This window comes from Eutrema salsugineum, unplaced genomic scaffold (genome assembly GCF_000478725.1).
Source record: "Eutrema salsugineum unplaced genomic scaffold, Eutsalg1_0 scaffold_13, whole genome shotgun sequence".
Lineage (NCBI taxonomy): Eukaryota > Viridiplantae > Streptophyta > Magnoliopsida > Brassicales > Brassicaceae > Eutrema > Eutrema salsugineum.
The window spans coordinates 4,877,115-4,893,644 of NW_006256885.1; the positions used below are offsets into that span (position 1 = coordinate 4,877,115).

General features: G+C 34.2%; 3 protein-coding genes and 1 pseudogene across 3 annotated transcripts; 3 read left to right on the forward strand and 1 right to left on the reverse strand.

Annotated features, from left to right (window-relative positions):
• Positions 1-2,293: 2,293 nt before the first annotated feature.
• On the reverse strand, positions 2,294-4,412 carry LOC18024515 (mini-ribonuclease 3). Its single transcript, XM_006407112.2, has 7 exons — positions 4,160-4,412; positions 3,800-3,930; positions 3,527-3,616; positions 3,147-3,199; positions 2,905-3,007; positions 2,630-2,774; positions 2,294-2,515 (listed from the first exon to the last, which is right to left on the reverse strand). Exons 1-7 carry the CDS (start codon positions 4,356-4,358, stop codon positions 2,496-2,498), a joined length of 741 nt encoding a protein of 246 aa, XP_006407175.2. The 5' UTR covers positions 4,359-4,412; the 3' UTR covers positions 2,294-2,495.
• A 4,097-nt stretch (positions 4,413-8,509) lies between these two features.
• LOC18024516 (3-epi-6-deoxocathasterone 23-monooxygenase) lies at positions 8,510-11,944 on the forward strand. Its single transcript, XM_006407113.2, has 7 exons — positions 8,510-8,834; positions 9,131-9,455; positions 9,743-10,156; positions 10,492-10,581; positions 10,684-10,869; positions 10,961-11,082; positions 11,493-11,944. The coding sequence occupies exons 1-7, from the start codon at positions 8,572-8,574 to the stop codon at positions 11,575-11,577; spliced, it is 1,485 nt and encodes a 494-aa protein (XP_006407176.1). The 5' UTR covers positions 8,510-8,571; the 3' UTR covers positions 11,578-11,944.
• Positions 11,945-14,122: 2,178 nt separating this feature from the next.
• Positions 14,123-15,008, forward strand: LOC18024517 (PRA1 family protein F3). The gene has a single exon (XM_006407114.2). The coding sequence runs from the start codon at positions 14,295-14,297 to the stop codon at positions 14,862-14,864; it is 570 nt and encodes a 189-aa protein (XP_006407177.1). The 5' UTR covers positions 14,123-14,294; the 3' UTR covers positions 14,865-15,008.
• Positions 15,009-15,812: 804 nt separating this feature from the next.
• On the forward strand, positions 15,813-16,464 carry LOC18024518 (annotated as a pseudogene).
• The last annotated feature ends 66 nt before the right edge of the window (positions 16,465-16,530 follow it).

The window sequence follows — 16,530 nt, forward strand, 5'->3', positions numbered from 1 at the left end:
GGGTTTACCATTTCTTTACAATTTTTACATTCCATAAGTCAGCGGATCATATAGAAACCACGTGTGCTCTTGATAATTAGAACGTGAATGTAATTATTCTGCCACTAATAAGTCAATCACAAGGAATTCGAGTATATTTTTCTAAAATCCAATAAAGTATATTTTGCGTAGGTTTTTAACCAATTGAATTACACAGTGTTCTGACTGAATTATGATCTCACAGGTCACCACCACTTGCAAATACTTTTTTTTTCATTTTATTGATGGCACATCTAATAATTAATACAGTAGTAGATTCTACTCAGGGGACAGGCATGCATGCATGTTGCAGCTTAATGACAATTATATACCAAACGAGAATCTCAAAAAGCATTGAAATCTTTTTGTGTGTTCTTGATCTGTAATAGTTCTTACATATGATTATATGAAATCCAACGTTTGTATCACACTTTACTCAAGTTAAATTTGCAGTTGAATTAATTGACGATCATTTCTACTATCGCATAATATTTGTATAATTGTGATTTTTTGTGATCCAGTTCAAAATGTAAGCGTCACACTTATGCATATTTATTGAATCGAGATACCTCTCGCAATCGAGAAAATGATATAGATAGAAACTATAGAGTAAATCACCTCATTAAGCTTATCCATATATAGCAAGGAGAGGTTCCTAAATACTTTGAGAGTGGGCATTTATTTCGACGGCTTAAGCTCTTGCTTTCCTTTTCAGCGAATGCCTTATCTTATCTTTATATGAGAGGTCTCGTTTCTTCTTCACCTTCTCGATCGACATATAATATTTTTTTGATGTGTTTATTTCTCTAAAATATACTTATTTTTAAAAAAACTACATAAGAATACAAAGGAATGATGATCCTATACGCTTTTACGAGATCGTACATTCCATAATTTCCGAGATAATAAAATGAAGAATCATTCCTAAAATAGAACTATCAATAAAACTAGAAGTAACGAAAATCCTTTTGGTTATATAAATACGTGGCAGAAACAAATTTTGAGTCTCATCCGAATTGTATTAACGAGCGAGGGATTAGGATGACAAGCAAGCAAGAAATCGTAGGGTCCGTGATAAGTGTGGCACGATATGATGACACGTCAACCTTGTCTGTAGGACCCATGAACATATACGGGATAATGTGCAAATGTTATAGGACAAGAACGCATCGACGTTACAAAGAAAATGGGTGGCTATTTAAGTGTAAAAGATAGGAGCTACAAAAATATGATATGTTTTATCTTCTTCTTTTTTTTTTTGTTTGTTCTTGTTCCTGATATGATTTAATCTTATTCACAAGAGAAAATATCGAACGAGACTGCCACATATTCAATTTAAAACCATTCCCATCAATCTCGTTCTTTTATCTTCTTTGCGGTCCCTTGGTACGAATCCGATAAATCAAGCAAATAACTACGAAGACGACAATGCATGCCCTTGGTGGGTTTTAGGGGAAATATCTTAATTAAGATCTTTTAGCCAAAATTTGTGTATTTTTTTTAATCTTGATCTACCATTTTTGGCTCGTATGTTTTCTTTGCTCATGCCATCTAATTCTGGTATTATAAAAAGGATACCTATCTTCGTTAGTTAAGGAAAGATAGAAAATCTGTGATATTTTTATATGCGTATGTCACATTGATTGATTTGGTCGGTCCATTGTAATCCATTGCAATAGTAACAGGTTTTTGTTGGACGTTTATGGGTCCGATAGTCTAAAATAGGCCTACTCATAAAGAAAAGTCACTAATGACAATCGAATCTAGTCTACCGTCGCATTATTTTTTTAGACTACTAGAAGATTGCTTTGCTTTTCATCTTTGGATAAGGATGTTGCCTAGCTTAATTAGATCAAATTCACATTTACAACTTATTATGTATGTTTTATTAATAATATCTATGAATCGAGTACTCAACAACTTCTCAACTTGCTGAAATTTCTTAATTTAATAAAATATCATGCTTCAGTTTGTGAGGCGATATTTAGAAAACATAACAAACCCTGTATTAAAAAGCTAATATAGCTGTAGATATTACATATCTTTGATTGTTTTTGTTTAAATAGAATATCTTTGTTAGTACATTGATAGACTTACTAAAAACAACCCATGAGGATATGTATCATCGTTGGAACAGAAGACAAAAGTGGGCATTTTGATTTGAAAACCAGTATGAATAACACATTCATACATAAAGAGATACATACATATATATATATATGTATGTATCTACAATATTGTTTTTCTTCTACAACATAAATCTAGATAACAATTATTTTCTAATATACCTTTTCAATAAAGTTGTTAATAAAAGGTTCACAAACATTACCAAAAAGCCTACAGATATTAATATATCTTATTAAACAAATTACAAACTTTGTTTACATATACATGAACAAAATATCCAAAAAAAAACAAAACTAGAAAATGCACTGCAAAAAATGCCCTCCAAATTAGATGCCGTGTCTTTATTACTATTATTGTGACACTTGCTCATCTACAAATGGACCAAAAAGGAGAAGATAGTTATACTTTCGTGTCGCTGTACAGCGAATATCAACTAAATGATGTTTATAATCGATTTTAATGGACGAGATAGTAGCTAACTCACTGAGTATAAAGGATGGCAGGTTAGATTCTGATGGTTTAGGCTTGGCTTCTTCAATTATTATCTCAGTTGAAGAGTCGCTTGAGAATCCTAGCTTCTGCATTATTTTTTCTAATCTTTTCCCGTTCGTCAGATACAGATAACCAATCTAGAAAGTGAACAGAGAAAGCGGGTTTAGCATCATGCAAATCAAGTGACAATTAAAAGGTTTTACCTTCAAGCAGAGTTAGAAGCACAAAGAAGAACACAGTGTAAGTTTGGTTATTGCAGGTACTTACCAGTGTTTCCAATGATGATGCTTTGTTATAAACTGCAACACCTGCACGCCTTCTTGAACGTGTTCTAACCGAGCCTAGATTCTTTCCCCACCTGAGTACATCCCTGGAGCAAATACAAATTCATCAGATGGATAAAATCCAAAAACAAGTGAAATCGTGTATCTCAACTCAACCACAGGCACGTATCCTAGTGGCAGCAGAGAAAATCTTGATGCTGAAATAATGGGATTTCGTGTACTGACCTCTCTTCCTTTGTTAGGAAATCATCATCAACAAGTTTCTTCAGCAAAGCATACTGACAAAGATGATGATAAAACTTAGCAGTTAACATATGTTCAAACAACGAAAAATGATTTAAACAATACTCGAAAGTTGCTTCTGAAATGTTGTATTATGATAAATAAAATTTGCTAATGATGACGTTTATGCTGATACCAATTTAAATAAGTAATGAATTCTCGTATCAACGGTCTAACTAGATAAAAGATATAAAACTATTTAGCACAAACATAAATCATGAAACAGAGCAAGCACAATACCCTGCTTCTCTGAGAATGGAGATTGCATCATAGCTATGCAAACACTGAATTAAGAAAACAGAGGAGGTCAAAAGTTAACAAACCTGTGCTTCACAGCGCACCACTGCTCTAACACGATCGTTATAATCTTCAATACTAAGTGGAGGAAAAAGAAAATGCCTACGAGCATATAGCTGCAAAACCAAGAGAAGATACTGATGAAGTTTCAGATAGTAATATTCCATGAAAGAGTAACACAATTCCAAGAAGAGAAACTAATTCTAGAATGAAAGTTGGTGATCCCAATCAATAGAAGTCTATGAAACTTGCTTAGAAGCCATGAAAGCACAAAGCTCAGGGCGCAATGGAAAACGAACCTCGTAAATGGAATCGCCTATAAAGGCTAAAGAGGCAGCATTGAAGACCGATCTAGGTTTCTCCAGCTTTGGTGGAGTTGGAGACCATGTCTCATATCCCATATAAGTATCATCAAAGTCATCAGTCAAGTCTACATACATAACACACAGTTTAGTAAACATCTCTAGCCGAACCATGGATTGGAAATTTGAGAAGTCTTTGATATTATCCATCACCGGAGAAAGAAAAAAAAGGAGAGCTTTTGATATATTCAACGTATACCAGAGCGATACGAAACTACACAATTCCATAAGAGCACACACTAAAATTCCTTAATCAAGCATCGCCAATGGAATCAATCCCGAGTTTAAAGCGATTACCTTTACTTGCGGGACGCTTGAGCAAATCGTCGACGGAGATGGTGATTCGCGGAGACGGCGGAGGAGGTGAAGGCGGCGGTAAGAAAGAGTTGCTTTTAGGGATTTTCTTCACTTTCCGAGGCGCATTAGGGTTGTAAGGAAGTCGAGGTTGTGTATCCAAGGCAGCTCTCACTGTGGAGCTCGCCGATAAAATCACCATTTTCCCTCTTTTGAAGCTTACTCTTCTTTTTTGGCCTTTCCCTGAGTTGGATTCGAAATATCTGCTTCCTTTTGAGACAGCGCCAACGATAAGGCGGTGACGGTTCATTTATACACGCGGCATATTGTTATTTGTCTGTCATTATTAATTTTAACCGGTTTCGTTAACTTTTCTTTGTCGTATCAGCCCTCTTGGGCCTAATTTGGGTTTTGCTAATTCGTTTAATTTTGGGCCTTTTCTTTACAGAAACCAGGCCAGAGGGCTTATTGATCGGAGATTAGAAAGTGCAAGGTATATTTGAGTCTATGTTTGATGATGGTAATTTTCATAAGATTTTATCTTTCTTTATTTGTCTTTTTTATAAATGTTACTATCAATGCTTCTGGTAGCTGATTATTAGTGTGTATATGTGTTTATATGGATAAGGTAGATAGGTGAGCTAGTCAGAGAAGTTGTTACTCTGTTTATTGGTTTGTATATATAAAAGTGTTTCTCAAGTTGATGAAAAAGTTTCACTTGAACAAACTCTTAATACTGATAACTAATCTTCTATAATCTTTCTGTTCGTCTTTGCAAAATTTAAAATTCTCATGTGAGTTATAGATGCATTGACTTCTATGTATAAAGCCTTTTGATCAATTTTGGATTCTGTCTTTCAAAACAATTCACTGAGTATTTAGTTTATTCTTCCAGGAGAAACATCTAATTGATCATTTTCTTGAGTTATCCGTTCTTATTTGTTAGATGGCTATACTTAGATATTTTCTAACCATTACTAAGTAAGAGTTTTCGTTTTGAAAACATTTTAGCTAGATGCTGGTTACAGCTTATTGATTCTTTAACTTAGAAGAATCAATCATGTATCTACTGGACTCTTTTCTGGTCAATGTTACATGATGAATTGTAAAGCAGATTCTCCATTTCATGTGTCTTGGACTGTAGTTGGACATGAAAACACTTTAGATTATTATCTAGATTATGGTCTGATAGCTCTTGGGTAGTTGAGGGCAATAAGAAGCGAATCCAAGTTGTTTTCCAAAGAGATCATACATAATTATTTTATAGAAAGATTTTTATTTGTCGGTTTTCCTCTTTCTGGTATTGTCAATTTGTCATCTATGTTTGTCTTTCTCACTTTCACCTACAACTACCTCTCATCTCACTCACTCCTCAGTGAATAGGGGTCATTGCCTATCTAGATCAGCATTGCGGTTTGTTTTTTTCCCGTGCCCTTTTTTTTTACTGACATATCATTTTTTTCTGCTGAGTAAATGATTCCAATCATCTATGTAAAAGACCTAAGACTTGCATTTGGTGGTCCATGAATATCCTCTATATATAGTGTAGTGTGTTATATAACTTGTCGAATGTCGACACCTACCTAAGGGCCCTCTAGGTTTTACCAATTCTTTTGCATAAGGTTAAAGTTGAAATTTGTTCCCCATTTTTTGAAATGCATGACATTAATGTCTTTTACCAGAGACCCACCTTTGTGACATTAATCTAACTGTATACGTTTTGCTTGTGTTTTATTGATCTGTAGTAGATAAAAAGCTAGTTTGGGTCACATGAGCCAGCATTACCATTGAACCAACAGCAAGTGAGACCCCTTCAAATGCATGTCGAAGGTGCAAAATAACGCAAAGGCAAAAAAAAAAAAAAAATTGGTGGAGGAGAAATCAATAATCAGACAGTTTAATTCGTTCTGGTCAAAATTATGCTCTTACTCAATGGTGAAGATGATATTTAGCTTATGACTGATTTGAGTTTGATTTTGGAACAAAACTATTCTTGATGTTGTGTTCTCTGACTCTCTGGTCATGTGGGCATAAAATAAAATATTGTGTACTTAAAGATTTTATTTCTTTTGAGTTTGTTCAATTTAAACATTTCCCAATTAACAACATTGTATTGTTTTCTTAAAATTTCTGTTCTCGATAGATTTCACTAAAAAAAAGGATAGCATAAATTATATCGAAGGGACGTTAGTGGTTTTGCATAAGTTTCATAAAGAGGACAAAGGATCATGTTCTTGGCTATCCAAAACCCTAGAGATTGCGAAATCAAATGGGGCAAAGTTATTCTCCGGTTTTTAACTTCAAGTGGTTCTTCACATGGAGATATGGTCCAAATGAAAACAACCCCCACAATTCCCCAAAATTATAAATAACATGAATTAATATATGCATATCATACGGCTCACATAAATTTTTTGAGCTTTTTTCTCAATCTTTGAGACTTTTTTGGGCAAGCAATATACAGATCCAAAATTTTCCATTTTTTAAAAATAAATAAAAAAGGTAAATTATAGATAAGAACTTCCAAATACTTTATTCAAAAACCCTCTCGGATTTCCAAAGATGCACGACCTTAAATTAAAGGAACTTATGCAATAATTAGATATGATCAAAGCACTAATGTGTATGGTATCTTCTTTATCAAAATCTATATACAATTAAAGTGACGATCATATGGTAATAAGATAGCTCCCGTGTTAGGTATTGCTTGAATAAAAAGCTTTCAAATGGCGTTTACAGATATGTTAAATGAATCATAGGTTTCCCAAAAGAATTAATATTATTGGGAAACCGATCTTATAAAGTGACTAAAAAGAGAATGGCAAATTTAATTGTTTGGCATTAGTCAAAAGGTTATAATAATTTAAAGATTAGCTTTCTAGGCTCAAAGTTTGTATAATCAAAGTAGTCATTAGTCAAGCGGCTAAAGAATCTCACTTCCTTAGATTCTAATATATTATACCTCTCATACATGAACAAACTGTATGAAAGTGAGAAGGTGCGCATGTGCTCTAATCATGAGGAGATTGAATTGGTCTTAAATATATGTATCATGCTGCTTTTCTTGTAGAGCTTCGTTTGATTACGTAACGTATTCCAAGATTAACATAAATGCATGCAGTCCAAAATCGATTCTGGTTTTGTAAGATGCTGCCCCTGTCCGGCCTCATAATTCTATCGACTAAACTAAGCTTTGGGACATCTCCAATTATAAAGACATGAAATACATTGGCACCGGTTTCTGATATATCATACGAACCAATCCAAAAGGAATCCATAATTTTTCAAATATCTCAAGAAACCGTTCTAATCTGCATACGTTTAAGTCCTTCGCAACGTCCTAACATTATACTATTTTTTTTTCCTTTTTGCAGAACACTACTGTATTATATATAAGATACTACAAATATCTATATTGTAATTTAAAATATCATTGAGTCGACTGCTTTTAAAGTACAACTGATCAAATGACTCACAATACTAGTCACGTATTGGCATACATACAATACTATAAATGTATTATCATGCATATCTTAATTTGCGCATACATGATTCATATGGGCATGCATGTATCCAGTACGACCATGACAAAAAATGTGTAAATATATGTGAAATAAGAAAAGTGGCCTAATGGAGTTTCGCACGAAGGCGCACCCAAAATACCCCACAAGCCAAAAGACAATTAGCACACTTTTCTTCGATATATTCTCTCTCTATCTTCTATCTAAAAATATTCTCTATACAAGCCTTACTTCTTCAAATAACTAACTTTTTAAACAAAATAGTTGATATTTGTTTGGCTCAAATTATCCATATACATGCGCCAGCTTGATCAAAAGAAATAATTTCTTCGTTTGCCCAAGTCCATATTATTTTCTGTCTTGTAAAAGTAACTTAATTAAGCCGGACACCATAATCTTAAGAAAAAAGATTACAATATAGAAGATACAAATTATTATGTTTTTTCTTTTATTTGATCTTTGCGCCAAGTTTTATTTATTCTTCTTTTCAACTACTTTATTTATGTTTCTGTATGTTTTTTGTTAGTTGAGCTGCCGTATTGGAAATTAGGTGTTACCAAAATCAAGATCAATAAAAAAAGAAGAAGAAGAAATTAATTAAGATCAAGATTGAGAGTGCAGTGATGTAATATCGTACCAGTTATATACTTAATTTTGCATTATCACATTTAGACTTAAACCGTTTGAAGTATAAAGTTATATATTACTTAAAAATCAAAGATAAAATAAATAAAAATTATCAACCACATGATTTGTTGTCACACCGCAGCATTATTAAAGTTATATAAAGAGATACCAGGACAGATTCAAAGTGGAAGAAAGTCCCAAAAACAAAAACCAATTTTAAAAAAAACACAAACCCATTCGTGTGCGTGCGGCTTAGTTAAAACACTAATGGACACTTCTTCATCACTTTTGCTATTCTACTTCTTCTTCTTTCTCATCATCATAATCATCTTATTCCACAAGATCAACGGTCTCAGATCATCCTCAGCCTCTAAGAAAAAACTTAATGATCATAATGTTCTTACTCAGTGTCACGGACCAAAGTTTCCACAGGGAAGCTTGGGATGGCCTGTCCTCGGAGAAACCATCGAGTTCGTCTCTTCTGCTTACTCAGACCATCCCGAGAGTTTCATGGACAAGCGTCGACTTATGTAAGAACTTTTCACCATCTCTCTACACCAACGTTCACAGTATATCTACAAAATTTTAACCAAACTTAAATTTAATACTCTTAATGAAAAATAAGCCCCATTCATAAACATATTCAAAAACTTTTTGGAAAAAAATTAGAATTTGAGAGCGAATGAACCTTAGAGTTTTGTTTTTGTTTTGTTTTTTTTTTTTTTTTAATAATCGGAGGATATACCAAGTCTTATGGGAAAGTCCATCTTAGGACTTAATTTAGTGTTCGATAGAATCTATAAATGTGTTTTTATATGTGTAAAAGGTATGGGAGAGTGTTTAAGTCGCATATATTTGGAACGGCTACGATCGTGTCGACGGACGCAGAAGTGAACAAAACCGTTTTACAAAGCGACTCGACGGCGTTCGTGCCGTTCTACCCGAAAACGGTGAGGGAGCTAATGGGGAAATCGTCGATACTTCTGATAAACGGGAGTTTACACAGACGATTCCATGGACTAGTCGGTTCGTTCTTAAAGTCACCACTTCTCAAAGCTCAAATTGTTAGAGACATGCACAAGTTTTTGTCGCAATCCATGGATCTATGGTCCGAGGACAAACCTGTTCTCCTCCAAGATGTCTCCAAAACGGTTAGTATACTCTTCCCTTAATTAATAGGAGTATTTATTTTCTAAAGTTTCATATATACGTATATATATATATATATATGTTGGTCCATGCATTGATTGAGAAATAAAAAAGGGGACAATCATAATGATGTGTTACAATGGAACATTAATTTATTTTAAAGAACATGGTTGCAATAATTACATTTGATATGATGATTACAAGTTTCTCTTTTTTTTTTGGTTTAACATATTATTACCCTTTTAGTTGTATTCTCACATGTAATTAATTATATTATTTTGATTGGTAGGTTGCATTCAAAGTACTTGCAAAGGCATTGATAAGTGTTGAGAAAGGAGAAGAGTTAGAAGAGTTAAAGGAAGAGTTTGAAAATTTCATCTCAGGACTTATGTCATTACCAATTAATTTGCCTGGAACTCAACTTCATAGATCGCTCCAAGCTAAGAAGAAGATGGTGAAGCAAGTTGAAAGAATCATAGAAGGCAAAATTAGGAGAGCAAAAAACAAAGAAGAAGACGATGGTGTTATTGCAAAAGATGTTGTGGATGTGTTGCTTAAGAACTCAAGTAACAATTTAACTCACAATGTGATTGCTAACAATATGATTGACATGATGATTCCCGGCCACGACTCTGTCCCCGTCCTCATCACTCTCGCCGTCAAATTTCTCTCCGATTTACCTAGTGCTCTTCATTTTCTGACGGTAATTAACTTAAACCGTTAAAGCTAAATTTCGATTTTAAAATTATATGCGAATTTTGTTCCTTAGATTTCACAGGATGGCCATAAGTATAAAAAATAACATGGAATCCGGTATAAAATTCTCTAGACATGACAAAAAATGTTTATGCTATAGTGATAGGCTTTTCTCTCTTTCACAACAGCGAAAAACAAATCACTCATTTTAAAAAAATGATGAATTGGAAGCTGATATTAATCGTGGATATATGATTGCCACGAAAAACTATTAGCTCTTCTTTTTTTTTTCATTTTATTATATTTAATATCTTCTTACTTTATAAAATTTTGAATTATCAGGAAGAAAACATGGAGCTGAAAAGATTGAAAGAATTGAGAGGAGAGCCACTATATTGGAATGACTATTTGTCATTACCTTTTACACAAAAGGTATATATATTCTCCTTGTCCCTGAGTTAATTTTATGAATAGTTATCTTGTGAAAAGGCTAATAAATCATTAAATACATTTTTAATTGCCAATTATCATCAGGTCGTTACAGAGACACTGAGAATGGGAAATGTTATAGTTGGAGTGATGCGAAAAGCAATGAAAGATGTTGAAATAAAAGGTTACGTGATACCAAAAGGATGGTGCTTCTTGGCTTATCTCAGATCAGTCCATCTTGATAAACTTTATTATGACTCTCCCTACAAATTCAATCCCTGGAGATGGCAAGTAAGAAATCTCAAATATATTTTATACATGATCAAATATTTAAGAAGAATTGTACAGTTCATTATATGTACGTTTTTTATGCAATATATAGGAAAGGGACATGAACAAGAGTAGTTTCAGTCCTTTTGGTGGTGGTCAGAGATTGTGCCCTGGTCTCGATTTGGCCCGTCTTGAAACTTCAATTTTCCTTCACCATCTTGTCACTCGCTTCAGGTATTCAATTAATTACATTATATTCTTATAAAATTATTCATATTTATTGTAAATATTTAATTTTGATAACAAAAAGATAGGGTGTGGCAAGTGCTCTATGCTTTAGACAAAATGGCACGTTAGGACCAAATAAGTCTCATCTCTTTCTGACAAGTTGGACTCAGTTCTTAAAAGACAAAAGTGGAAAATTTTGCTCTCGGATAATTTATAGCTAGCAATTAACATTCAGATCTAAATCCATATTATCAAAGACTAACGAACTTTGTATAACAATTAATAACACTACTATTTTTGATAAGCAACCGAAATCAGATTTATCGGTCTTTCTTCGAATAACTACCTTAAATTTTTAACATAATAGGTCGACAGAGTGACTTATTTAGAAATTTGCTGGTGATTATGATATGCAGATGGATTGCAGAAGAAGATACAATTATAAATTTTCCGACAGTGCATATGAAGAACAGATTACCCATTTGGATCAAAAGAAGATAATGGTCTTTCTTGAGTGGAAAATGGAGAATCAATTTTGCATTATCAAAATCTAAAAGGTTAAAGAAGAAGTCACACGAGTGTTTCTAACATGTAAGTGGGAGTGATTCAGTGAATGAAAGTGATAGTGAGACAGAAAAGACAACATGATGGAGTGTAGAGACAAAAAGGACTCGCACGTGTGGGAGGCGAGAAAATACGTGTCGACTATTTGTCGTTTTCCGTTAAAAGGCAAACAAGAACAAAATCACAAAACCTTGTGTTTGTTGAGTTGGCTCCACGTGGACCCAACTTCAATTTGTGTTTCTCTTGTTTTTAGTAAAAACGTGTATATGTATATCAGATGATATAGAATCCTAATTTCCATGACTATTCCTCTTCGTATATAACTTTTTTTTTTTATATCGAACGATCCTCGTCATATATCACAATACTAAGACAATCATGTAGAAAGTATTTTGAAATTTGACTCAATCATTCATTTTGGTATCATCTTTTCAATGGAATTATGAAATAAATTTAAGTGCAGTAAAAATATTATGTTAAGTTACATCTAAATTATTAGTTAATACCTATTTATTGTTGATTGTTTTCAGTATTGAACTAAACCAGTGAAGTGTGAGTTGGATATGGTCTGATACAAATGTCAGAAAACCGGTTATGGATTTGAAGAGTTGTTAGAGAGCGGTTAGAGTTTGTTGGTTATGCTGAAACTGACTCAGATTCGAGCTCTGCCTTGTGAACATGTGTACTTATCTGAGTCTCTATTTTGAATAAACGTATACATACAAAGCAAAAAAAAAAAAAAAAGAGAATAAACGTATACATATTGTGTACAAGTCTATTCAATCTCTGTCTTTAATCTGTTTGTTCTCTGTACACCTAAATGTATAAGTTAATTGTTGGGAAGCCATAGATGAGACGTATTAGTCCACCTTTATTCACGATGATTTAAACTGCTCGCGTCTTGCATTCTTCTTTTTTCTCTGCCTTTTGTTTTTTTTTTTCCTTCTTATTCCCTTCAAAGAGGGATTTGATCGATTTACGATCACTCGTATGGTTCTTGCGACCCGCGTTGGATGTTTTAATCTTCAATAATTTGTTTTGTAACTTCTAAAAGTTGTACCCAAGTTCTGAGTTAGTGAGTTCTAAGCTAGTCTCTGATTTGATGAATTATTGTGGGGTTTTGAAATAATGAAAGTTAAGGGACAACCTTTTGGCCCAATAATTTAGATGTTTTATATAATAATAGTGGTTAAGGAAGTGATAGTCCATATCCTCCAATGAGGTAAGTTGATGTAATTAACATAACAACCCACTCAAATTAATTTAAAGGTAACAAGACAAGAAAGGTTGTTTTCACTGAACATCACTAACAGCCAAAATCATCACCCCAACACCAACCAATAATTTCAGTTAAACATTTTCTTTTAATTTCGAGCACGTTTTAATTTTCACCGTAGAAATCACAATAACATTGCGAATTTAGATAATGATGATTGACCAAAAAAAAAAAAAAAAAAAAAAGAGAAAGATGAACTCCTGATACATGATCTCTTGATACGTTGCGCAAATGAAATGGGTTCACTCATAGGCCCATAAGTAGGATTATTTGTAAAAGCCCAAAATCTAATGAAATTACAAAGCCGCTCTAGGAGACGACGTCGTTTTCCGTAGACAGTTTATTTTTTTTTGGTTTTTTTTTCTTTGTGAAATTTCAAAGACTAATTGAAGAGAACAAGGTACAATAGAAAAAGGTTCTGATATTTGGTGTTAATTAACAATTTAAAATTTTGGAGAACTTAATATTCATGTCTTATTTGTTATTTCCCCATCTGGTTGCTGAGAAAACTCGGATTGTCTATGCTGAACTGTGATCATTATCAGTCCAGCTCGAAAGTCCAGCTCGTCTGAGGGGAAATTGGGAAAGTCTAGGTTTTGGTTTGATATGATTATATCTATTATACTCTATTCGATATATTTTTTGCATGTTCTTTACCAAGGTGGGAAGGTTCAGGGTTTACATATACGTTTGGACCGTCTGGTTTAGATACATGGGAAGTGTCAGTTCTGAGCTTATGTTGTAATTTCGTCTGTAATTGGGTCACAAATTATGTAAATGAAAACAATTGGAGCTAAATTATATCATGACAAAGTACAGGGGATTATAATCGTAAATATTGTTTACTCATGTACTTGCCGACATGACACGTGGAGAAACAGTAACTATATGCCAGAGAGGCTCCTCTGGAATGGGTCCACGTGTATACTGTAGGACAATTCAATAATTCATCTCACTCGGTGTCTCCGTGGGCTGTCAGTGTCGCTGTTACTTTATCAAACTCTTTAATTTTTTTAACCCTTTTAACCAACAAGTGATTACTACTAATTACAATTTACAGTATGTTCCTGCTTGCTCAAATCTTGGAAATCTAATTTTATAATTTTCAGACATTGACCAAAAAAGTAAATCAAATCTCCACGCTACACTATTGTAATATTATCACATCTTCCTCCACGATCTAATTTGTTTTATAAAAATATGATCTAATTAGTTTTGTTTTTATTCCATAACACACATCATTTCAACTAATGTGTATCACCTAATCCAAGAGACCTCCCTTATAACAACAGTGCCCAATTTATATTGCAATATTTTTCCATTTAGTCCTCTGTTCTTGTTCGATCTCGCAACCGATAATTATAAATAAAATAAATAAATGACGAACTACGGCTCGATTCCGACGTCGTCTCATGCTTCGCCGGTGGTGGATCACGAGTCAATCTCACGCGCCAAGCAACGTATCAAAGCCGGTCTAGCCACGCGCCGGCCATGGAGAGTGATGTTCGATTTCCACTCCATGGGAATCCCTCGCGGCGGCGTCTCCGACGCTTTCTCCGGGATCAAGAAGAACCTCGTCTATTTCCAGACGAATTACGCGATCGTCGTATTGATCGTCCTCTTCCTCGGCCTTATCAAGCATCCGACGTCGCTCATCGTCTTGACCGTGTTGGTCTTCGTGTGGGTCTTCCTTTACTTCCTCCGTGACGAGCCTATCAAGCTTTTCCGGTATCAGATCGACGATCGGACGGTCTTGCTTTCTCTGACGTTGTTAACCATCATTCTGCTGTTCTTGACCAACGCGACGTTGAACATCGTCGGTGCGTGTTTGGTCGGAGCTGTGCTGATTTTGATCCATGCGGTGGTTAGGAAGACGGAGGATCTTTTCTTGGATGAAGAGGCGGCCACGGCTGAGACTTCTGGGCTGACGTCATACCCCTCGTCTTAAATCGATTATTATCGATCTTTAATGCTTCTTTTTTGTATATTTCCTTTTATATTGTTGTTTATCATGTAATAATTTAAAATTTTATCGGTGTGAGTTTTCTTTTTGAGGATTGATGTAATGAAATACGATCTGAAAGATTTTAAACTAAAATTAGGAATCATCTGGATTTTGGACTAATCCGCCGAAAAATAACATAAACAATTGATTTCTCAATTTCTAGAACTAGCTCAATAATGTCAAGTCTTCGCTTTCTTTTTTTGGTTTGTTTCTCTTTCTTTGCCAGGCTGCTTCCCTAGTTTTATCAACTTTCTATCTTCTCTCAAGTTACTCATAAGATTTTTCTCTAAAAAATAGTAATAAATATCAAAACAAATTATAAATACTAGTTTGACTTATTCCACTTAATTGTATGTAAAAAAAAAAAGTTGGGAAGTTTGTTCTTCCGTTTAAAATGATGTAGAACAAAATGAAATATATTTTATACTAGTACAGTATGATTTATTTGATGTTTTAAGAAATATAAAATGATATTATTTTTTTAGAAATCTAATACTCGTATGTTGTATTTATTGTTAAATTTATCCAACGAATTCTTTACTAACGTTTTCAAATTAAAAACGAAAAAAAAAACAAAGTTGAAAAAGCTTGAAAATAAGTTGTTGTTTTTTGGCTTGAAGTTTCTTTCTTGAATTAATAGTAAGATGTTTGTTGCTCAACTCTAGACAATCTAAATTTATAACTTTTAGACATTGACCAAACAGTGAATCAAATCCTCACGCTACACTACTGACTAATGTAATGTTGTGGGAAACAACCACGATCTAATATAATCAATCATCAATCTCGTTCAATTCTTTTTTTTGTTGGTCAAACAATCTTATTCATTTCCTAAACATAAATTTCAACTTGAATACTAAACACGGTACGCAAATGTGCATCACCTAAATCATGCATATGCATATAACAGTCTTTCATTATTTTACATTTAGTCCTCTCTCCAATCTCAAACACGACAATAATAATAATAACAAACAAACGAACTAGGGCGCGATTCAAACGTCGTCGTCTCATGCTTCACCGGTGCATGTGGATCTCGAGTCCAACTCAGGCGCCGAGCAACGTAACAAAGCCGGACATCCCACGCGCCGCCCTTGGAGAGTGATGTTCGATTTCCACTCCATGGGGCTTCCACGCAGCTTCTAGATGCTTCCTCAAGAATCGAAACGAACAGAGTGTACTTCCAGGTGAATTACATGATCGTGGTCATGATCGTCATCTTCATCTTCATCTTCGTTAGTCTTATCAAGAAACCGATCCCGCTCATCATCTTCACCGTATTGATTTTTCTATGGTTCTTCCTCTATTTCCTCCGTGATGAGCCTATCAAGTTGTTCCGGTATCAGGTCAACGATCGGGCGGTCTTGTTTTGTTTAACGTTGATAACTGTCCCTTTCCTCTTGTTGACCAACGCGACGTCCTACAAGATAATCATCGGGCGTGTTTGGTCGGAACTGTGCTGATTCTGATCCATGAGTTGGTTAGGAAGACGGAGGATCTCTTCTTGGACCAAGAAGAGGCCGCGACGACTGTGATTTCTTGAAATTGGGACTATCTCATTCCCTCTCTTTTTTTTTTTCTTTTTTTTTTTTAGTTTTGTTTAGGGGGA

Coding starts and splice junctions, on each gene's coding strand:
- LOC18024515 (XM_006407112.2), bottom strand. CDS start 4,358: ATGGTGATTTTATCGGCGAGCTCCACAGTGAGAGCTGCCTTGGATACA. Junction 3,617..3,799: donor TAGGCGATTCCATTTACGAG/GTTCGTTTTCCA, acceptor TTGGTTTTGCAG/CTATATGCTCGTAGGCATTT. Junction 3,200..3,526: donor TGGTGCGCTGTGAAGCACAG/GTTTGTTAACTT, acceptor CATCTTTGTCAG/TATGCTTTGCTGAAGAAACT.
- LOC18024517 (XM_006407114.2), top strand. CDS start 14,295: ATGACGAACTACGGCTCGATTCCGACGTCGTCTCATGCTTCGCCGGTG.
- LOC18024516 (XM_006407113.2), top strand. CDS start 8,572: ATGGACACTTCTTCATCACTTTTGCTATTCTACTTCTTCTTCTTTCTC. Junction 8,835..9,130: donor ATGGACAAGCGTCGACTTAT/GTAAGAACTTTT, acceptor TATGTGTAAAAG/GTATGGGAGAGTGTTTAAGT. Junction 10,157..10,491: donor GTGCTCTTCATTTTCTGACG/GTAATTAACTTA, acceptor TTGAATTATCAG/GAAGAAAACATGGAGCTGAA.